This window comes from Periophthalmus magnuspinnatus, chromosome 3 (assembly GCF_009829125.3).
Source record: "Periophthalmus magnuspinnatus isolate fPerMag1 chromosome 3, fPerMag1.2.pri, whole genome shotgun sequence".
Lineage (NCBI taxonomy): Eukaryota > Metazoa > Chordata > Actinopteri > Gobiiformes > Gobiidae > Periophthalmus > Periophthalmus magnuspinnatus.
The window spans coordinates 4517756-4540991 of record NC_047128.1 but is presented as its reverse complement, the minus strand read 5'-3'; the positions used below and the strand labels follow the sequence as shown (position 1 = coordinate 4540991).

Genomic DNA, 23236 nt, shown 5'->3' with positions numbered 1-23236 from the left:
TAAGTCTTTGGAAATTAGATTAGACGACAGCACTGTTAAATGTTCATATCTTGATTTACAGACACAATAGTGAAATAAAAAAACCAGGATCATGTAAAGCAGGTTAATATGAACATTTAAGACCAAAATGAGTCTGACAGCAGCAGGTACAGAGAGAGAGGTGATAGTTTTTCCACGTAAAGTGAATTGAAGCCAGAGTCGATGGATTGGCCATAAAATGTATTTGCAAATGTTTATCTCACCTGTTTGTTAAAGTTTTAATGCAAGAACTCATGAGTGTATCAATCTAAAAACTGAAGAATAGAGACGAGGAGGAGAGAGGAAGGAAGAGGAGAGAGGAAGGAGAGAGGAGGAGAGAGAGGAAGGAGAGAGGAGGAGAGAGAGGGAGGGAGGAGAGAAGAGAGAGGAGGAGAGAGGGAGGGAGGAGAGAAGAGAGAGGAGGAGAGAGGGAGGAGGAGAGAAGAGAGAGGAGGAGAGAGAGGAAGGAGGAGGAGAGAGGAGGGAGTGAGGAGAGGGAGGGAGGAGAGAGAGGAGGAGAGAGAGAGCAAGAGGAAGGAAGGGAGAGGAGGAGAGAGGGGAGAGAAGGGAGGAGAGAGAGGAAGGAGGAGAGAGGGAGGAGAGAAGAGGGAGGAAGGAGAGAGAGGAGGGAGGAGGAGAGAGAGAGAGGAGGGAGGAGAGAGAGGAAGGAGGAGAGAAGGGAGAGAGGAAGGAAGAGAGAAGGAGGAGAGAAGGAGGAGGAGGGAAGAGGAGACAAAGAGAGAAGAGGAGCAGAGAGGGAGAGAGGTGGAAAGAGAAAGAGAGGAGGACAAAGACAAGAGAAAAGACAGGAAAGAGCAGAGATGGAGTAAAACTTTTAATCTCAACGTCTCGTCTAAAAACTGTGGCTCTGGACCTGAAACGGGACAAAGGCTTTTGATTATTTTACTTCCCAAAAACGAAACACATTTCACAAGGACGTGAAAAAATGGAGCTGCTGCAGAACTTTAATGTGGAGATAAACATTTATAATAAACCTGCTCCCGTTTTTAACGTTTCAAATGAACCTGTGCAATTCTGTGTTTGTTTTGTTTTCGTTTGTGTTGTTCTGTATTTGAACAGGACTCATGAAAAAAAGAGTCTGATGTTTTGGGGTTTTTTAACTGTAGAAATAAAGATAAATGAAAAATAAATCAAATATGTGAATGAAACTTGCTCTAACTACAGTTTAAAATAACATAGTAGAAAATAAAGATCTTGTGCACGTTTATCCATTTTGCAAAGAGCTGAAAACTGCGCACTCAACCTGGCAACCCCACCCACCTCCTTGCCCTCCTCCTCCTCCCCCTCCTCCTCCCTCCCGTGTTCACTTTCCTCCTGTCTGCAGCTCGGGGATGGATCTCCTTTTCTAACCATGCGCACTTCTCTCTCTTTTGCGTCAGTTCTCGATGTGTTTTTGCGCCAGGATGAGCCGCTGTGTGCGTCTGTTGTTGTTGGTGGCTCATTTGGGCGCGTTCTGGGGTCACTGCCGCAGGGACGTCCTGACAAACCACTGGGCCGTGCGGGTCCCGGGGGGGCCCCTCCAGGCGGACCGGGTGGCGCAGAAATACGGATACAGGAACCTTGGCCGGGTCTGTGTCTGGATCACACTTTTACTCAGTTTGTGCAGAGTTTATTTTAGGTGATTTGTGCTGATCTTTGCAGCGCTGGACAGTTTGTATGTGTTTTTCCTCTAAAAACATCACAAAACCTGTTCAATTTAATGTATTTTTATGTTTATTCAGGGACAAAATTGACTCTTTTAGCTTTAAATTGTGTTGTTGTTAGTGCATCAAAAACAGACCTGGAGTTGTGTTTTGTTTCATTCACACATGTTTGAGTAACTTTTTATTAGTCTGTAACATCTCCAAAGCTCAAAATGCTCCATTCCACCTTGTGATGTCATCAAGTGGTAGTTCCAGCTCCTTTTACCTTTAGTTCAGTAGAAAATTGGCAACTCCAGTGGCTGAAATGATCCAATTGATTCTAGAAATGAAGGTGTGTGGAGTTTAAAAACACAGTAGAGCACTTTTTGTGTTACAACTTGATGACATCACAAGGTGGAGGAGCATGTTTTCAGTTTGAGAGAAGAACTCAGCCTAAATGTGCAGAGAAATGTACATGATGTGGTCGGTCACTGTTGCATGGCCTCTGTCTGTTCATGAGGTTTCACTTTCCCATTGAAAAGGTATAATATTTGGTTTTAAATGATTAGTTACTATGGCAACGGTCCATGAAATCCATAGACATAAGCTGAAGGTTTGTAAAAAAAAGAAACTGTAAATGTAAAAAACTGCTTTTCAGCATGCTTTTCTGTACTTTTATTAACTACAGTGTTTCAAAAGAACAGAACAAATGTTTCTCTGGGCCATGTTTGGAGCCACAGAATATTATTATCAGCTGTTTCGAAATTCCTGCTTGAATTCTTGGTTCAAACTCAGAAAAAAAATGTTTACACAGTTACATAATTTAACAGATCAACTGAAAACTTTGGCTGTTAGTAAAAGAGAAGAGCTACAATTCACAGCAGACGAGTGTTTGAAGAGGAAAAGAATCAAAAATATGATTCTAATTGAAACTGGAGGGAATCGATACTGAAAGAATCAGACAGAAATGAATCTTTACTCATTCTGTTTAGAATGAACTGAGCAAGTATAAGACACAAAGACCAGGACTAAACCGGGACTAAACCAGGACTAAACCAGGACTGATCCGGGACTGATCCAGGACTAAACCGGGACTGAATTGGGACTAAAACAGGACTAAACCGGGTCTAAACCGGGACTAAACCGGGACTGAACCGGGACTAAACCCGGACTAAACCAGGACTGATCCGGGACTAAACCAGGACTGAATCGGGACTTAAACAGGACTAAACCGGGACTAAACCAGGACTAAACTGGGACTAAACCGGGACTAAACCGGGACTGAACGAGGAGTGAACCAGGACTAAACCGGGACTAAACCGGGACTAAACCGGGACTGAACCAGGAGTAGACCGGGACTGAACCGGGACTAAACCGGGACTGAACCGGGACTGAACCGGGACTAAACCGGGACTGAACCGGGACTGAATCAGGACTAAACAAGGACTGAACCAGGACTAAATCGGGACTAAATATGGACTAAACATGGACACGCCCACTGACGTCCGCACTTCCTTCTCCAGTTTTATTTTCTTAATCGTAGGATTCGCGCCGTCATTTTCGTTGTGATGACGTTTACGGTGACGTCAGCTCCATTGAACACCACAGTTTTCTAACTTGAAATCAACTGAACTTGTTTCTTTTATGAAGTGATTTTAGATGAATATTGTGATTTAAAATGTGTAAATTAAAACATAATGATCCACGAGTGTCAGAAATGAGAACTATAGAGACAGAAGCTCAATAGGGCTGATGTAATGCGCATTTTTTGTCCCCGTAGAGTAATTTGTCCTCTGTATTTGGTCCATCCTTTAATGTCCAGATCTTACACTATATAAACCTTAGTGAATCCTGTGCATTAACTTAAACTCTGTTCCATTTTTCGTCAGATAGGAAGTCTGGAGGACTACTATCACTTCCACCACAGCAGAGTGGTCAGGAGAGCGGCGTTCGTCTTCAGAGGGACACACAGCTTCATCCACATGGACCCTCAGGTAACAGCAACAAACATGTGGATCTGAACAGCACACGCTTTGGGATTTTCTCGTCTATCCCCCATAGATCTTAGTATTTATACATTTACAGAAGAGATGCACTGATCCAGCTTATTCTGTTCTGATACTGATGTCGATACTTTGGTTTTAAGCATCTGCCGATCCCCGATACCAACCGATACCAGTGTGGATACTGAAAATATAATTAATTTTCTTTAAACACAAGCAGCATAAGGTAAAAATGATCCATATGTGTTTTGTAACTGTTAAGCAGCATTTAAAGTAACTACAGAAAAGAAAAATATAAAATCTGTAACTGGACAAAACGTTGTAGGAGTGAAGACGTTTAGCTGCTCTTCAGTTGTGGTCAGATTCCTGCTGGACACTGCCTTATATCTGTGTAACAGAGGAGCTAACGACACTGAAACTGTAAACACCTGTTGTTTACAGTTTCTGTTTGTAGACTCGGCCTGTTGAGCTACACTAAGTGAGCACTGTGCCTGAGACATAATTACCATAATGACTCAAGCCTCAAAGAGAACAATAGAGCTAGCCAGGATGCTAATAGGTGTGAAATCACTCGTTAGGGGCTTGAATGACTTTGCTAAGTAGGATTCAGGCACAGTGCACACTTATTTACTAAACTTTTTGTGCAGTTGAGAGATTTTATAGTTTTGTAAAAATACAAGACAAAAATACAATACAATTATGTAACGTTTTGGACCAACATTGGCGAGTAAATGGTTTTAATACATCAATTTATAGAACAAAAGGGGATATTGACTGGGCCAACATTGACTGGACCAATATCAACTGAACCGATATCAGCTGAACTGATATCCAGGCCCTAAAAATGTTCAATATTGGAGCCGATACCAGTATTGTGTCAGTGCATCCCATCTCCTCTGAAGACAGGATGTGCCTTTAGACAGCACCAGTGTGTCCCAGTGTGCGCCTTGAAACTGCCCCATCCAACTGCCCTGTGCCTGTGTTTTATTTGTGGCAGAGTGGTTAGCTTTATATCACTGGGGAACGGCTCTCTGTTTGTGTGAGATGACGCTGTTCATGTTGTTCATTTTCAGGTGCAGTGGGCCCAGCAGCAGAAAGTAAAAATCAGAGAGAAAAGATCTATTCAAAACGATCCAAACTTTAACTTCAACGATCCCAAATGGTCCAGTATGTGGTACATCGTGAGTACTTTTATACACAAATACAATGAAGACAAGTTTATTTGTACAGCACAATTCATACACAAAGTAATTCAAAGTGTTTTACAGAATAAGAAAGACATTAAAATCACAATAAAACAAATCAAATCATAGATCATCATCATCAAGAAACATTAAAAGAGAAAAGGCAGAATAAAACTCAGTCACAGCAGAAAAACAGAACTGAGTCTGGATTTAAACATTGTCAAAGTCGAGGCCTGAGTCACATCTTCAGGAAGAATGTTCCAGGTTTAAACTGCACAAAACTGAAACCCTGATTCAACATGTTTAGTCCTGGTTTAGTCCTGGTTTAGTCCTGGCTTAGTCCTTGTTTAGTCCTGGTTTAGTCCTGGTTTTGATAGTTTACCTTTGATTTTTGACATGTTTTTGATGGTAAAAAGCTGCAGATGTTACTGATTTGATGTGACTGTTGAAGTTCAAGTCTGAGTCCAGTGCTTTGCTTTACTAAACTGGATCTTTTTAGTGACTTGGGGCATCAAAATAATCAAAAATCAGATTTTAGATACTCATTTGAGCAGGACACGACAATGAAACACAGTCATATATAAAACTGGGCCTTTCCTGAACAGTTTCAATTTTAGTTTTATCAGAACTATAAGATAATAATAATAATAATACAAGATCACAAGTTCTAATAAACAAACACTATTATTTTGAGTTAAATAGTTGTTGTTTTTTTAGTTAAAAAAATGATAATATTGTCAGAGCTCTGTGTTTTAGCACTGCAGTGACCAGGGCAGCCCATGTCACTCTGAAATGAACATCCTGGGAGCGTGGAGGAGAGGATACACCGGGAAAAACGTGGTCGTCACCATTTTGGACGATGGAATTGAAAGAAACCACCCGGATCTGGCCCCCAACTATGTATGTGTGTTTGTGTGTGTGTGTGCGCGTGTGTAGGGGTGTTGGGGTGTATGTGTGTGTGTGTATGTATGTGTGTTTGTGTTTAGGTGTGTGTGTGTATGTGTGTGCGTAGGGGTGTTTATGTGTGTGGGGGTGTGTGTGTATGTGTGCGTATGTGTGTTTGTGTGTAGGGGTGTGTGGGGGTGTGTATGTGTGTGTGTATGTATGTGTGTTTGTGTTTAGGTGTGTGTGTATGTGTGTGCGTATGTGTGTTTGTGTTATGTGTATGTGTGTGTGTGTGTGTGTGTTACAGCTCTTATTTATTACTTCTGTTGCACATTTAGCCACAACCTCTATTGATACTTTGCAGTGATATTGCTTCGAGGGTGTTTTACATGTATGTCTGTGGTGGAATGTTCAGCAGTTTCCATGGTGACACAAAGCACACATTAACAAACATGGCCAAATGTATTTGATTTTTTTTAAATAGTCTGAAAACTCAAGAAAACATTTATTTAAACAGTCCGAGCATTCATGGTTCTGTTTAGGAGTTTGATTTTACACAAAAACGTGAAAGCCTAACTGAAAAACTGTTTGCTGATGCTAATGCTGTTGCTAGCTAGCTTGTGACTGTAATGTTATTTGAGAGAGACTTGTTTAACTGCACAAATCAGCTGTTATAGTTCAGATAAGTCAGTGCTTTCTGGTCAGATTGTGTTAAAACAAAGCTCAGATTAAAGTCTAACAGAGTTTCAGACAGAGCAGTGCCTACATTTAGCATCACACCTGCAACGTATCAATACATCGGTAAAAAAACAAACTGTAATTATCCCCATCTTTGTATTACAGGACCATTTGGCGAGTTATGACGTGAACGGTAATGACTACGACCCAACGCCTCGTTACGACTTCCACAATGTGAACATGTGAGTGTTTAATTTATTATGTTTTTATTTTTCCTGTTTGAATTTAGCATAAAAAACACCAACGATTTGAAGATTTTTGTCATGCTCTGCTTTTGTCACTAGACACGGGACCCGATGTGCTGGTGAAGTGGCTGCTGCTGCCAATAACACGCACTGCATTGTGGGAGTGGCTTTTAATGCTCATATTGGAGGTAAAATGTATGTTTATTTATTATTATTATATTTATGTACAATAAGATTATTATTGAAAATGCTGTACCTGAGAAACTACAATGTTTCCTCATCACAAACAGACCTGGAGTTGTGTTTTGTTGTCTCATTCTCACATGTTTGACGCACAAACACACCTGCAGATTTAGGCTGAGTTCTTCTCTCAAACTGAAAACGCTCTGTTCCACCTTGTGATGTCATCATGTGGTGATACAGGAAGTGCTCCACTGTGTTTTTAAACTCCACACACCTTCATTTCTAGAATCATTTGGATAATTTTAACCCTGGACTTGTTGATCTCTACTGAACTAAAGGTAAAACTACCACTTCATGACATCACAAGGTGGAACAGAGTATTTTGAGCTTTGTAGATGTTACAGACTAATAATAAAGTGTGACTCAAACATGTGTGAATGAAACAAAACACAACTCCAGGTCTGTTTTTGAGGAGGGAACAGTGTTAGAACATGGCCTAAAGCTACAAGAGGCAGTTTTGCATAATATAGGACATTTAAACCAGGACAAGGGGCCTTTTTACTCTCACACACCTGGGAAACTGTCCTGAAGACGAATCTATTAAAATAAATGATCAGACCAGATGAACCTCATTGGACTAAAATGGAAGCTACTTTATTACATGAAAAACGTGTAGAGTACAGCCTCTTTAAATGGGGTTTATAGAGTTTTCTGAATGCCCCCTGTGCCCCTTGTGTCCCCTTTGCCCTCTGTGCCCCTTGCGCCCCCTGCAGGTATCCGTATGCTGGACGGAGATGTGACTGACCTTGTAGAAGCGAAGTCTCTGGGTATCCGTCCCGACTACATCGACATTTACAGCTCGAGCTGGGGCCCCAAAGACGACGGACGAACTGTGGACGGCCCTGGACCCCTGACCAGACAGGCCTTTGAGCAAGGCATCAAGAAGGTACCACCCACCGCAGACATACACGACCAGGCAAAAGTATGGACACAACCTCTCATTCAAGTTGCTCTTAAGTATTTCAGATCAAGCAAACTTAAATATTCGACAAAGATAACTCACAATTAAACACAAAATGCAGTTTTAAGTGCTGGTTTTATTTATTAAAGGAAAAAAGCCCTCGGAACCTACAAGGCCCCTGTGAAAAAATAATTGCCCCTTACACCTAAAAACTTTAGAAGCAACAACAACTGCAGTGAAGCGTTTGTGATAACTGTCTTTCAAATTCATTTCATCTGTGGAGGAATTTTGGCCCACTCTTCTTTGCAGAATTGTTTTAAATCAGCCACATTGGAGGGTTTCCAAGCGTGAACCGTCTTTTTAAGGTCGTCTCTATTGGGGTCAGGTCTGGACTTTGACGAAGGTCACTCCAAAACCCTCATTTTGTTTTTTAAAGCCCTTCAGAAGTGGACTTGCTGCTGTGTTCATTGTCCTGCTGCAGAACCCAAGTGTCTGCTTCAGCTTGAGGAACTGATGGCCTGATGACCTTCTCCTTCAGGATTTGTTGGTAGAGCAGAGTTCATGGTTCTTCAATCACATCGAGTCGTCCAGGTCCTGAAGCAGCAAAGCCCCAGACCATGACACCACCTCCACGTTTCACTGTTGACATGATGTTCTTTTTATCAAAAAGCTGTGTTCATTTTACAACAGATGTAACGGGATGCACTCCTTCCAAAAAGTTCAGTTTGTTTTTCTTCGCTTCATAATTCCATCTCTTTTTAGTTACGTCCGTTGAACTGCACTAAGGTGTGAACTGTCGCCTGAGTCACACTTTTGAATAATTTTCTCTGTGTTTCTTAAATACTTTACAAAGATGCGAGTCTGGAAACAGGTGAATCTCCATGTTTTTTAATGATTGACAGATGGATTAACGAATCAGGGACACACATGGTCCATTCTTATGGAAAATAACCTTCACCTTATTCCGGAAGTTGCAATGGACGCCGCCATTTATGTACAATAAGATTAATATTAAAAGTGCTGTACCTGAGAAAATGTGAAAAATAGAAGCATTTCCACAGGACCCCAGCTGTTTTCTGGTTTGTTATTATGTTTCCTGTGTTTCATCGACGTTGGGGTTGTTTTATTTTACATGGAGCTGCTGATCTTGACGGTAAATAAGTTCTACAGCGACAGAGCCATTTTAAAGTCTCCAGAGAATCGGTGCATGGTTGACTTGTTGTTGGACATAAATATTGAATATTTGACACAAACCAACCTACTTTTTAATGAGATTTTAGCCAAACATTTCCCAAATTCACCACTGAAAAGAACGGGATTCCCACATAACCAGAAATTCCACCACAAAGAAAGTACCATTTAGTAGCGTTTAGAGGTAAAAGGCGCAGAATAAGGTCAATAAAGGGAATAAACTTCACAGGAGGCTGAAAAACATGGAGGATTTCTGCAGAATCTGTTTATTTGAGGTGAGAGAAATGTGATTTTATTTGAATATCATCAGAGACCAGTGAGCTCCCCCGTTTCACATGTGTCACTGAAATAAACAGATCTGATTGGACGATTGACCAGGCTTGAAACGCGACGGAGGATGAGTGACCAGACTGACTAGAGTGATTCTACAATGTGCTGGTGTCACGTGAACGCAACCAATTGTCTTTAAGTATTGTACTGTCCTTCTCCTCCAGGGCAGAAAAGGCCTGGGCTCTATATTCGTGTGGGCATCTGGTAACGGCGGTCGTCAGCTGGATCACTGCTCGTGCGACGGTTACACCAGCAGCATCTACACCGTGTCCATCTCCAGCACCACCGAACACGGCAACCGGCCCTGGTACCTGGAGCCCTGCAGCTCCATCCTCGCCTCCACCTACAGCCGCGGGGAGCTCAACGACAGGAAGATCGTGAGCGCACACTTTTATTTAACAGTTTGGCGGTTTTCTAGAAGGTGATGATGTCATACTGTCAGATGGGAGGGGGGCAAGGGGCATGTCAGGCTGGGGAGGGTTTTATATGTATGTCGATGGCGCAATGTTCAGCAGTTACCATGGTGACACAATGTACACATTAGCACTGCAAAAAGAAAAGTTTTAAAATAGTCTGTAACTCAAGAAAAAAATACAAAACATCTGTGTGAGCTGGAATCGCACCTGTGTGTCAGTGGATCTGACTGCTTGAACAATGACGTTTATGTCAAGAGCGGGATTCGGACGACGACCTTTGGAACAGTGGGTCCTAGGTGGTCCTAGGCGTGAGACGATATTGACATTTTGTGTGACGAGTATCATGGCCAAAATAACTGCGATTAACGATTTGGATAATTATAACTTTAACAGAGAATTTTATGGATGAGCAGGGCCATCGACTGAAATTTAGGCCTGGGGCAATAAGCCTCACATGGGCCCCCTGTAATACAAATTAATAGGAATATCCTCAAATTCTGGGCCCCCTAAGACCCTGGGGACTGGACAACAGACCCATTTGCCCCCTTGACTCCCCTGTGGATAAGTCATTTTTTTCTGCACATTCAGGTGATATAATGCTATAATGATTATTTTTGTTGCCAATTATCACGATTATATGCAAATCACGATAAATGATATTATTGTCTTGATAAACGTGCTGCACCAGGGGGAACAAATGAGCAAAAAGTATGAAAAAATGTAACTGAAAAGTGTCCTTGTGCTAGAGAACTGTTAAACCTTCATCATTGGAGTGTTTTGGTTTTTGGCTCTGGACGTTTTCGTCAAATACACACAAGTAAAGAAGCACGTGACGCATAATGATGTAAGAAATGTTGAAATGCAGCCGTGTCTCTTTCAGAAAAGTAAATATTCCCACTCACTGAGGTCAAAGGTTTGTTTGAGCGGTGTGTGTGTGATGTCATGAGGAGGGGCGTCTGAACTGGCTGTGTGCAAAATAATAAGATGATTAGTTCAGTGAGGTTTACTGTAGGAGAGTGTGTTTGCTGTTTGTGTGTGTGATTGGTTGAGAGCCAAGGGGGCAGGGCTCACATGGGCAGGTGCGGGTAGCCATAATTTTTTGTTAACCGCAAATCTATCTCCATTTACTTGCGATGCCATGACCTGTTACGTCCATCTATGTCACATGTGTCAAACTCAAGGCCCGGGGGCCAAATGCGGCCCGCCATGTCATTTTATGTGGCCCGCGAGAAGGTAAATTAAGGCTTGACTGTCATTTTAAAATAAGTCTATACTGCTTTAATGTGTGCATGTGAGATTTTCCCAACAAGTGACACTGAGAAATATTTGCAAATAATCATCCCAAATTGTTCAGGAAGAGGAAAATTGTCGGCGTGGAAGGCAGTTTCAAGAAAGATGCTAAAGGTGAATACAAGTTTGTGCTTTAAAGAGAAAATCTGTATGTTTTTTGTGTTATGTGGCGGGGTCGGTACAATCTACGTCGACATTTTGACACCAAACACAGAGCTAAGTATGAAAAAGTGAGTCTGCAAGAAAAACAACAGATTGTCCAATAATTAAAAGGCTGAAAAAGGCTGTTTTTGAAGCAGAGCTGAAGGTTCTGACGAGATACACTTTTAAAAATGTCAGTTTATCAGGAAATACACAGTTACACAGACACGTAATATTTGCAACTTGAATAAGTAATAAATACAGAAACAGTTATTTAACAAGTTTAAAAGTTGTTACATTTATTTTACATGACATTTGTTTACATTTAGTGACTGATTGATTTATCCTGCTGCACAGTCACATCTGGCCCTTGATGGCGGCCATTTTGCTGATGTGGCCCTCGGTTAAAATGAGTTTGACACCTCTGATCTATGTCAATCCATGTCCATTCTCTCTGCTGCGCTGCTGATAGTTCTGTGTGTCCGCGTGTTCACCAAAATAAATCACCAACAAAGGCATATCAGATCTCAGCGTATTTGTCCTCAATAAACTCCCAGCGTGTCACAAAGCTACAACCCAGGACCCGCTCTGGCTCTCACCGCAGCCTCAAGGTTTGCTGAGGGAAGCCGCTACATTTATGTTGAAGGTAACGCGAGTGCTTAGCAATGCTGTCAATCAAACCTGTTGCTAACGTTAACGGGAGTGACCTGTCTGTTATTAATGTTCATATCTTGATTTACAGACACAATAGTGAAATAAAAACCCCAGGATCATGTAGAGCGGGTTAATACGAACATTTAAGACCAAAATGATGAGTCTGACAGCAGCAGGTACAGAGAGAGGGGACACAAAAAACAAAAAAATAAACTAAAAATAACAAAATAAAATAAAATAACTTAAAATAACTTTTAATTTTTTTGTTTTTTAAGTTAAACGTAAACTCAAAATAAAAAAGAACTCAAAATAATGAAAAAATGGAAAAAAAAACTCAAAATAAAAAAAAAATTTAAAATAAACTCAAAAACAAAAAAAAAGTTAAAAGATAAAACTCTACTAAAACTTAAAAAAAAATTGAAAAAAATAAACTCAAAATAAAAACCCCACGAACATTTAAGACCAAACTGACGAGTCTGACAGCACGGGTACAGAGAGAGGAGACACAGTTTTTCAATAGAAAGTGAATTGGAGCCAGAGTCGATGGAGCAAGAAGTGCACCATGATCACTTCCTGTTTGGAATGCGGCTAGCAGGTTAGCTACGTCCATTTATATAAACAGTCTATGGACCCAACACATTACAAGGCGGAACGGAGCATTTTGAGCTTTGGAGATGTAACAGACTAATAATGAAGTGTAATATAGGACGTTTAAATCTTGCAGAGTTTTCTGGAGACATGTCTGGAGCTGGAATCTGTCGTTCTGAGTTTTTGGTGGACATTTTGGGCTTTGTTTTGCTCTGATAAAAGAACATGAACGTGGCCTATACAATGCAAATATCCTACTTATTGCTTTGTGTGGAATATTCCATTGTTTTGGCATTAACTTTATCTTGCATTTATTCAGTTACGGGTGTTTTATTGCTCAAAAAGTCTTATTGTGAGCAGGGTCGTCTCTCCGCAGGTCTGATCTGTAACTTACCCTGGCGACTTTCCCTGCTTTTCTTCATAAAGATAGATCATTTTAAAGAGGAGGTATTTTACTTCTATGGTGTATGAACTGTAACACATGACATATTTAGATCTCCATGTTTCCTTTTATTGTTTGGAAAATGCTAAATCCTGAGTCCCCCTTTGCTCTCCACGCTAAGTCACTCCCCCTTCAGAGCACTATCACAACACAATCAGCTGCATCCTGCTAATGAAACTACTGCACAAAGCTGTAGTGTGTTGTTTTGTATCATGTTTTTGTATATTTATGGAGAATTGTCGTGTGGGAGCATGGGTGATGTAGGCTTGTGGGAGGAGCCTCGTACTGCTAACCATAAGGAGGGTTTGAATACGGCCCGGGAGAGATCTCTAGATTACTCAAACATGCATGGATGACATCTACAACCTCTTCACACATGTTTTTGATGAGGAACAGCGTTAGAACATGGGAGAAAGCTCAACAAAAATTGATTCTGCATAACATAGAAACAAACAGGTGGTGCACCCTGCATCACGCAACTTTAATATGGCCATTAATTAACCAAGATAATCTAACATCCCAGTCAGTTCTTAAGATTTAGTGCTTTGTTTTGCAGGTGACCACAGACCTGCACCAGCGCTGCACTGATGGACACACCGGGACCTCGGTCTCTGCTCCCATCGTGGCCGGGATCATCGCTCTGGCTCTGGAGGCTAAGTCTGTACATCTCACTACACTTGGCAGATATTTAGTTCTTCCTGCTCCATCTACTCTGGCTTCAATTCACTTTCTGTGTAAAAACTGTGTCCCCTCTCTCTGTACCTGCTGCTGTCAGACTCATTTTGGTCTTAAATGTTCATATTAACCTGCTCTACATGATCCTGGGGTTTTTATTTCACTATTGTGTCTGTAAATCAAGATATGAACATTAATAACAGACAAATCAGGCGCCCTCTTTCCCCGAGGTCGCTCCTGTTAGATCTGTGGTTGGCAACCATTAACCTCTGAAGAGCCATTTGGACCCGGTTTCCATGAAAAAAAACAAAAAACACTGAGAGCCACAAATACTTTTTGACATCTAAAATGAATTTTTACCTTTATGCTTTGTATAAACATCTATAGTGTGTCCCAGTGGCTGTAGAAGTCACTTTCATCTTCACACAGGACTGTGATCTGTCATCTGTGAGGCCTGAGCGCTGTTTGTTTTTAACATGAGCGGCGAAAAATAATAAAATATAATTGTATCTTAATATTTCAAGATCACAATCATTTTCTAGTTTAAAGTATAATTTAAAAAAAGAACTAACACAAGTAAAATACACTTCAATTAAATACTTATAATGTATTTTTCTAAACCACACGGAGCCGCAGTATAAGTATGAAAGAGCCGTTCCCAAGCTTCACCGTGTGGAGTGAATAATGTAATATAGAGCGTCTTTGAGTATATAATGATTAACTGATGAAAACACACACATTTTGCTTTTGTTTTTATTATGTTAAATACAATCCTGTCCGTGTTTTGCAGCCTTCTTCTGACCTGGAGAGACGTGCAGCACCTTCTCGTTCGAACATCTCGTCCTCTCCACCTCAAAGCCGACGACTGGAAAACCAATGGCGCCAGACTCAGAGGCACACACCCTTCTAATACTCACATAGTACTTCCTCTGTTCTATATACAGCACTATGAGAGGTCCGCAGCGCCCCCTGGTGTTGTTTTAAAGTAACGCTCGTCCTGTTTGTGGTCGCAGTGAGTCACCTGTATGGATTTGGGCTGGTGGATGCGGAGGCCATGGTTTTAGAGGCCTCAAAATGGAGGACGGTCCCACCACAGCACATCTGCACCCACAAACGACTCAGACCAAACAGGTTCGTCCGGAAATGGAAACTTAAACTGAAACTTTCATGATCATCGCCTGCGTTCTTTCCAGTTACATCCACGCGGGTCAGACTCTGAACAGTTCCACCGTCTCGTCTGGATGCTCTGACGAGGCCGATCGGGAGGTGGTGTTTCTGGAGCACGTAGTGGTCAGTGTCCTGCTCACACATCCACGACGGGGGGACCTCGAAATCAGCCTGACCTCTCCATCTGGAACCAGGTCGCAGCTGCTGGCCAGGAGGTGAAACTACACCTTATTAAAGCGGGGGTGTTTTACTGCTATGGGGCATTAAAGAGGGAGTATCTGAGTCCAAAGCCCCGCCCCCTTCACAGCGCACAGACTTTGTTTAGTCCTGGTCCTGTTCTAGTCTTTGTTTAGTCCTGCTCCTGTTCTAGTCTTTGTTTAGTCCAGGTCTTGTTCTAGTCTTTGTTTAGTCCTGATCCTGTTCTAGTCTTTGTTTAGTCCCGGTCCTGTTCTAGTCTTTGTTTATTCCTGATCCTATTCTAGTCTTTGTTTAGTCCCGGTCCTGTTCTAGTCTTTGTTTAGTCCCGGTCTTGTTCTAGTCTTTGTTTAGTCCTGATCCTGTTCTAGTCTTTGTTTAGTCCTGGTCCTGTTCTAGTCTTTGTTTAGTCCAGGTCTTGTTCTAGTCTTTGTTTAGTCCTGATCCTGTTCTAGTCTTTGTTTAGTCCCGGTCCTGTTCTAGTCTTTGTTTATTCCTGATCCTATTCTAGTCTTTGTTTAGTCCCGGTCCTGTTCTAGTCTTTGTTTAGTCCCGGTCTTGTTCTAGTCTTTGTTTAGTCCTGGTCCTGTTCTAGTCTTTGTTTTGTCCTGATCCTGTTCTAGTCTTTGTTTAGTCCTGATCCTGTTCTACTCTTTGTTTAGTCCCGGTCTTGTTCTAGTCTTTGTTCAGTCCCGGTCTTGTTCTAGTTTTTGTTTAGTCCTGATCCTGTTCTCGTCTTTGTTTCATCCTGAGAACGTTCTTTTAATAATGTATATTCTGTTGCAGGTTGTACGACAGCTCAAATCAGGGCTTCAGAAACTGGGAGTTCATGTCGGTTCATTTTTGGGGTGAAAAGGCCAAAGGCTCGTGGACTCTGGAGATCAGGGACTCTCCGTCAAAACTACGAAACACAGAGGTCCTGGGTAAGATGAGATATTTGTCATGGTTAAAAATCGACACATTACAGGAATATTCAGGACCAGATTTGCTTCTCCTCATCTTCAGGCAGGTGGGACACAATTTACATCATATCATAAATTCGTAACCACAAAACATCACCGCGGCAACAACCAATAAAACAGACTGTTAGTGGCAGACGGAGTGACGGACACAGAGGCGCGAGATACAAACTCAAGAAATAATAAATAATGTAAAGACGACCTCATGACTCACCGCTTAAAGTAAAGTTGTCAAGTTAAACTGCAGCATTCTCTTTGACCTCTGTAGATACTGACCCCCAGTCCGCAAAACGCAAAACAGTTTGAAGTGTTCTTTAAAAGTAAAAAGGTGAGAGTAGATTAGCGATAACAACTCTACTTCCTGTGATAGTGACTCTACTTCCTGTGATAGTGACTATACTTCCTGTGAAAGCGACTGTACTTCTTGTGATAGTGAGTCTTCTTCCTGTGATAGCGACTCCACTTCCTGTTTTAGTGACTCTACTCCCTGTGATAGCGACATTACGTCCTCTGATAGTGACTCTACTTCCTGTCTTAGTGACTTAACTTCCTGTGATAGCGACTGTACTTCCTGTCTTAGTAGGAAGTAGGAAGCAGGAAGTAGAGTTTCCTGTGATAGTGTCTCTACTTCCTGTGATGATGACTACTTCCTGTGATAGTGACTCTACATCCTGTGATAGCCACTCTACTTCCTGTGATAGCGACTCTACTTCCTGTCTTAGTGACTCTACTTCCTGTGATAGCGACTCTACTTCCAGTGATGATGACTACTTCCTCTGATAGCAACTCTACTTCCTGTGATAGCAACTGTACTTCCTGTGATAGTGACTGTACTTCCTGTGATAGTGACTCTACTTCCTGTGATAATGACTTGACTTCCTGTGATAGCAACTCTTCTTATGATAGTGAAAGATTACTTAGAATAGAATGCTCATAGGATATTAAATTCATGAATGCAGGAAACCTCAAAGAGTGGTCACTGACTCTTTATGGCACCTCCGAGGACCCCTACCTCCACCACTCCACAAATCAGGACGTCCCAGGTCCTGAGGGGGCTAAAGATGAGCTGGATCTACAGGAGGAAGAGGGGGAGGAGGAGTACATCGGTGAGGAACCATGTCCAATGTTGAAAATAAGTAAAACAACCTGATAAGTTGCTGGGACAGTGATGGTGAACGCAGTCATCGCTCTATTGTTTTTTGTGACCCTTGACCCTTGACCCCTCAGGCCCCTGTCACAGTGAGTGTGGAGAGCAGGGCTGTGATGGACCTGAGGCTGAACACTGCCTGAACTGTGTCCACTTCAGTCTGGGACGACCCAACACAGAGAGGTAAACAATTTAACTCAACTTTGAACTGTTTAAATCAGACCTGTTGTGCTTGTGTCTCTATGGTTCTCATCTCTGACACTTGTGGATCATTTTGTTATAATTTACACATTTGAAATCACAATATTCATCTAAAACGACTTGACAAAAAACGACTAGAACATGGTTAAATGCTCTGAACAGTCCATTTTGCAGAATATGCCATGTTCTTTTGTGTCAGGACCTGTGTGAGCCACTGTCCTCTGGGATATTTCGGGGACGTGGCGGCCCATCGCTGCAGGCGTTGCCATAGAGACTGTGAGCGGTGCTTGGGTCGGTCGGAGGCGGAGTGTACGTCCTGTAGAAGAGGCCTGTACATGAACCCTCTGAGCTCCACCTGCGTCCACACCTGTCCCGACAGTCACTACGGCAACCAAGGTGGGTACATGCTGCACAGGTATTTGGCAGAAGTTTACTCCAGATACCCTACCTGTAGCAACCACTGTTATATAAAGCTCGCGAGTGACCATTGGATTTTTAAATTTTTTTTTTTTGGATTAGGAAAAAAATTAAGTTAAAATTGATCACAGAGCCTGAAGAGACAAAGACGAGACTCTGTTAATTAGATTTTATTTGTAAATGATTCGTCACCAATGAGCTTTTTCATTTCACACTGATGGTTCTGGCTTGAATAAATAAATATATGTAAATATTTATAAAAGATACAGAGGCGTAAAAAGAATCAGATCTGCGTTACTCAGTGTTTGTTTCTTGTTCAGAGCAGCAGCGGTGTTTGGAGTGTGACGACAGCTGCAGACGATGCTCACAGGACTCGGACAGATGCACGGCCTGTAAACACGGACACAGGTGACACTTTTATCACTGTTAGGGCTATTTAAAGGTGCACTGTGGGACTTTTCTGGATGAGACAAGCAGGTAAAGACGTCGAGGCAAGTTTCAGGTCGGATCTGTCCAGAGGAGACCGCATTCACCTTTTTTTTTTGCAATAAAAGCACCTATGTTTCAGTGAATGCAATGATAGATATGTTTAATGCTGTACTGTGGGGTATTCCAGATAAAATAACAATAACAGGTGTCCATTGATTAAAGTGGAACTAAAAACTAAATCCGTTATTTTGCTGCTAAAACTGTGTATAAATGTTTTTAGAGCATTATCTACTTTTCCTATAGTCATTTTTTGGCAAATTTAAGGCAAACATGGTAATTTTTTCTGGTCAAAAAAAGTCTAAATCTAAGTGTGTGCTGCCTCCTCTGCAATTTCAAGTAGTTGGTGACATCACACATGACTGCCCTGATTACAGCAAGATGTTTGTGATGTTTGTGGACAGGGTTTGAAGTGTGGACACCTGTTAGACCAATCACACTGCTCCTTATAGTCCTGGTTCAGTCCTGGTTTAGTCCTGGTTTGGTCCATGTTTAGTCCATGTTTAGATCTGGTATAGTCCTGGTTCAGTCCTGGTTTATTCCTGGTTTAGTCCTGGTTTGGTTCTGGTTTAGTCCTGGTTTATTCCTGGTTTAGTCCTCGTTTAGTTCTGGTTTAGTCCATGTTTAGTCCTGGTTTAGTCCATGTTTATTCCTGGTTTAGTCCATGTTTAGTAATAGTTTAGTCCTGGCTTAGTCCTGGTTCAGTCCTGGTTTAGTCCTGGTTCAGTCCTGGTTTAGTCCTAGTTTAGTCCATGTTTAGTCCTGGTTCAGTCCTGGTTTAGTCCTGGTTTAGTCTTGTTTCAGTCCTGGTTTAGTCCTGTTTTAGTCCTGGTTCAGTCCTGGTTTAGCCCTGGTTTAGTCCTGGTTTAGTCCTGATTTAGTCCTAGTTTAGTCCATGTTTAGTCCTGGTTTAGTCCTGGTTTAGTCTTGTTTCAGTCCTGGTTTAGTCCTGTTTTAGTCCTGGTTCAGTCCTGGTTTAGCCCTGGTTTAGTCCTGGTTTAGTCCTGATTTAGTCCTAGTTTAGTCCATGTTTAGTCCTGGTTCAGTCCTGGTTTAGTCCTGGTTCAGTCTCTTTAAAGTTGTGTGTTTTATGTGTTCATCTTTAAAGTTGTGTGTTTTATATGTTCAGTCTTTAAAGTTGTGTGTTTTATGTGTTCATCTTTAAAGTTGTGTGTTTTATATGTTCAGTCTTTAAAGTTGTGTGTTTTCTGTGTTCAGTCTCGCGGGGATGACCTGTGTTCCTGAATGCTCTAATGGGACGTTCTTTCACTTGGAGGAGATGAGCTGCAGAGTCTGTCACTCGTCCTGTCAGACGTGCACAGGTCAGACTTGTGTTAATGTGACGTCATGTCGTACTTCACTGGTGTTTGGACTCGGTTCCTTCATATAAAACAAACCTGGAGCTGTGTTAAATTTCAGCGGTTTATGTTTAACTGATTGTTTATATGTCTTTTTTATTATTTTATTTAAAAAAGGGGTATTTTACTTCTATGTTGTATTAACTGTAACACTTCACATATTTAGATCCATGTTTCCTTTTATTGTTTTAAAAAATGCTAAATTCACCCAAAACAACGTATTAACATGTTTTATAAGTTTCACTTTCGTTTTTGCCACTGAGTCCAAAGCCCCGCCCCCTTCACAGCGCTATCACATTACAATCAGCGTTAAAGAAACTACTGCACATCACACCAGGTTTGTGAAGTTGTAGTGTGTTGTTTTGTATCATGTTTTTGTAAATTTATGGAGAATTGTCGTGTGGGAGCATGGGTGACGTAGGCTTGTGGGCGAAGCCTCGTACAGAATCTTACAGCTAACCATAAAGAGGGTTTGAATACGCCCCGGGAGAGATCTCTAGATTTCTCAAACATGCATGGATGACTCTAAAACCTCTTCAGACGTGTTTTTGATTAGGAACAACGTTATAACTTACATCTTTGTAATTGTAATTGTAACATGTAATTGTGCTGTTAGGTCCTGGCAAACAGGAGTGTATCCGTTGTGCTGAGGGCTTCCTGCAGCAGGAGTGGAGGTGTGTTCAGGCCTGTGCCCCTGGATACTACTCTGGAGAGCCCTCTACTGGCAGGAACAGGATGTGCCACAGGTAGGACTCACAAGACAAGTTTATTTGTACAGCACAATTCACTCACAAAGGAATTCAACGAGCTTTACACGAAAGATATAATAATAGATATATAAGAATAAGAAAGACGTTAAAACATTATCGTGGTTTAGTCCTGACTTTGGGCACCAGCAGGAGGCCGGTTCCTGAGGTTGCCAGAGTGTGAGATGGTTCATATGGCACTAACATGTCGAATAAAATAAACAAAACAAAAATAAACAGCTTTATTTTGAAATCACAATAAGCAGATCACTTTGGGCATGTAGTGTCAGCTTTAGTCCTTTAGTTCTCGGTGACTGAGCAAAAAAATAGGACTGATGCTCCACTTTGTCCACAAAATGTCCACAAAAAGAAATAATATTTATTCCAGAGTCCGGAATATATGAAAATAAATGTGCAAACAATGAATAAACTAAGATAAAATGTATAACTAAAGCAGCACGGCTAAGACGGAATCTCCTCTCTTTATATGCAGTTCTCAGATTGTCCACTGAAGTTTTGTCCAACTCAAAACTTCAGTGGTCAGTGGAAAAGTCAAACATTTCTGATTGAAACAGGTTTTGGCGCTGTCGTCCTGTCTTCACCGGTAGGAAGACAGCGCCATCTGCAGCCCGACTTCTTCAGGACAGTTTTTCCAGGTGTGTGAGAGTGAACACGCCCCCTCATTCCAGTTTAAAATCCCGTGGGCACGTTTCCGTCTTCCTAACGCCTCCTTAATCCATCAATCATCCATAATGTGGTTTTCTTCTATTAAAATAAATTAACTGAACACAAACAGAAGACCATATAAACTATCTGCTGTAGCGCTTGTATTTTTTGGGGGAAAGAGACTAAATACAATGTTTATTTTAACAGGACCATGTACAAACACATTAATCTCATAAAAGAGACGCTTTACACCAGATTCAGCTAAAGCTCGTTTCCATCAGCAGTCGCCGGGCAGATTACAAACAATTAAAATACATTTAAGCATCCATACATTTACAATCAAACTACTGTATGCATTGTCCCATTCTTTGATTTAATAAGAATTAAACTCCACATTTCCACATTTAAAAGCACACAAATATATGTTAAAAATGACCATAAAAGCTTCAGTTGAAGCTGACAGAGCTGACTCCCTAAAAGGAATTTTGGTTTGGTAGCGACAGCATTTGAGTAACTGTTTGATTTATTAGTGATGTTTTGAATTGAATTTGGTGTTAATTGTTTCTGTTGAGGTGTGAGGAGAACTGTGTGAGCTGCAGTGGTCCTGGGACGGCTTGTCTCAGGTGTAAAGATGGATTCAGTCTGGTGAGCCGCACCTGCGTCATCAACTCCTCCTGTAACAACGGTAAAGCCCTGGTACTTTAAAGGTCCAGTATCACGCAAAATGGAGTCATGTAGCTTTAAACCTAGTGCTGTTCCCTCCTCAAAAACAGACCTGGAGTTGTGTTTTGTTTCATTCACACATGTTTGAGTCAGACTTTATTATTAGTCTGTTACATCTCCAAAGCTCTAAATGCTCTGTTCCACCTTGTGATGTCATGAAGTGGTCATTTTTAAGTTAACAGCTCCTTTTACCTTTAGTTCAGTAGAAGACCAGCAATTCCAGGGCTGAAATAATCCAAATGATTCTAGAAATGAAGGTGTGTGGAGTTTAAAAACACAGTGGAGCACTTCCTGTATCACCACATGATGACATCACAAGGTGGAACAGAGTGTTTTCAGTTTGAGAGAATAAGAACTCAGCCTAAATCTGCAGGTTTGTGTGTTAAACATGTATGAATGAAACAAAACACAACTCCAGGTCTGGTTGTGATGAGGAAACATTATAATACTGTGCACCTTTTAACTACAGTAAGGTCCTGGATCTGAAAATCATATTTGGGCCAACTGAGTTTTCTGTCTCGTTCCTCTCCCCTGAATCCAGACGCTTCTGCATCTGTAGGTGACATTAATCACAAACAGCTCAAGTCGTCCTTTTGATTTTAAGAGTTTATTTTTTCTAGTTTCACAAAAACCTTGAAAAATGACTTGGGGAGTTATGCTAGGAGGCTAACAGAATATAAAGTCTAGTTTATATCATAGACTGTATATATAAATGGACATAGCTAACCTGCTAGCCGTCACGTTACAAACAGGAAGTGATCGGGCTCCAGTTCACTTTCTATTGACATACTGTGGGTCCTCTCTGTGTCTTTCTTGTCATTTTGGTCTTAAATGTTCATATTAACCCGCTCTACATGATCCTGGGGATTTATTTCACTATTGTGTCTGTAAATCAAGATATGAACATTAATAACAGACAAATCAGGCGCCTTCTTTCCCCGAGGTCACTCCTGTTAGCAACAGGTTTCATTGACAGCCTTGCTAATCACCCGCTCCCTGTTAAACCAGCGATGTGGGCAGGAAGGGGCGTTACCTTTAACAGCCTCGCTCCTGATTGGCTCTTTGGTTGCTATGATAAATCTGCTCCAAATTAGCCGCTATAACTGCTAGCCACTGAGTCCACTTCTTTACACAGTTTATGTTGTATATTCATGTCTTTTTTTAATACGGTGCACTTGAATCAGTCTGGATGTTCTTTAAACGCTACTAAAAATACTCACATTAACAACACCTGCATTACTCACATCTACGGAAGCCTGTTTGGACACTTTAGCCTTAGTGTTTCATATATATTTGCATAATAACTGAACAAAAACAGCCGTGTGCGTAACATTATCCAGATTCTAACTCAAACTGTGCTGTATTTCAGCCGACGAGATCTTCTGTGAGATGGTCAAGTCCAACCGTTTGTGCGAGAAGAAACTTTACCGTCAGTTCTGCTGCAAAACCTGCCTCATGAACGGATAGGTCAAAGGTCACACGCAGCTCGTCACCGTTATCTGACCACGAACACGCGCCTCTTTCTAAAACAGGCACGATCGATGGTACGATTATTAACAAATGTGCATTAATGAGTGTGAACAGTATAGTTTACACGTGCAAATGTATAGAGGGATGCATGTCATGTAAATAAACGTGAATTAG

The 23236-nt window shown here is 41.4% G+C and overlaps 1 protein-coding gene across 1 annotated transcript; it reads left to right on the top strand.

Annotated features, from left to right (window-relative positions):
• Positions 1 to 1365: 1365 nt before the first annotated feature.
• Positions 1366 to 23110, top strand: LOC117389519 (proprotein convertase subtilisin/kexin type 6-like). Its single transcript, XM_033987205.2, has 21 exons — positions 1366 to 1607; positions 3551 to 3655; positions 4738 to 4845; positions 5605 to 5748; positions 6577 to 6653; positions 6756 to 6844; positions 7613 to 7785; positions 9486 to 9698; positions 13409 to 13509; positions 14318 to 14421; positions 14541 to 14658; positions 14721 to 14909; positions 15676 to 15812; positions 16808 to 16954; positions 17076 to 17178; positions 17396 to 17592; positions 17934 to 18021; positions 19318 to 19421; positions 20074 to 20203; positions 21442 to 21554; positions 22962 to 23110. Exons 1-21 carry the CDS (start codon positions 1425 to 1427, stop codon positions 23057 to 23059), a joined length of 2721 nt encoding a protein of 906 aa, XP_033843096.2. The 5' UTR covers positions 1366 to 1424; the 3' UTR covers positions 23060 to 23110.
• The last annotated feature ends 126 nt before the right edge of the window (positions 23111 to 23236 follow it).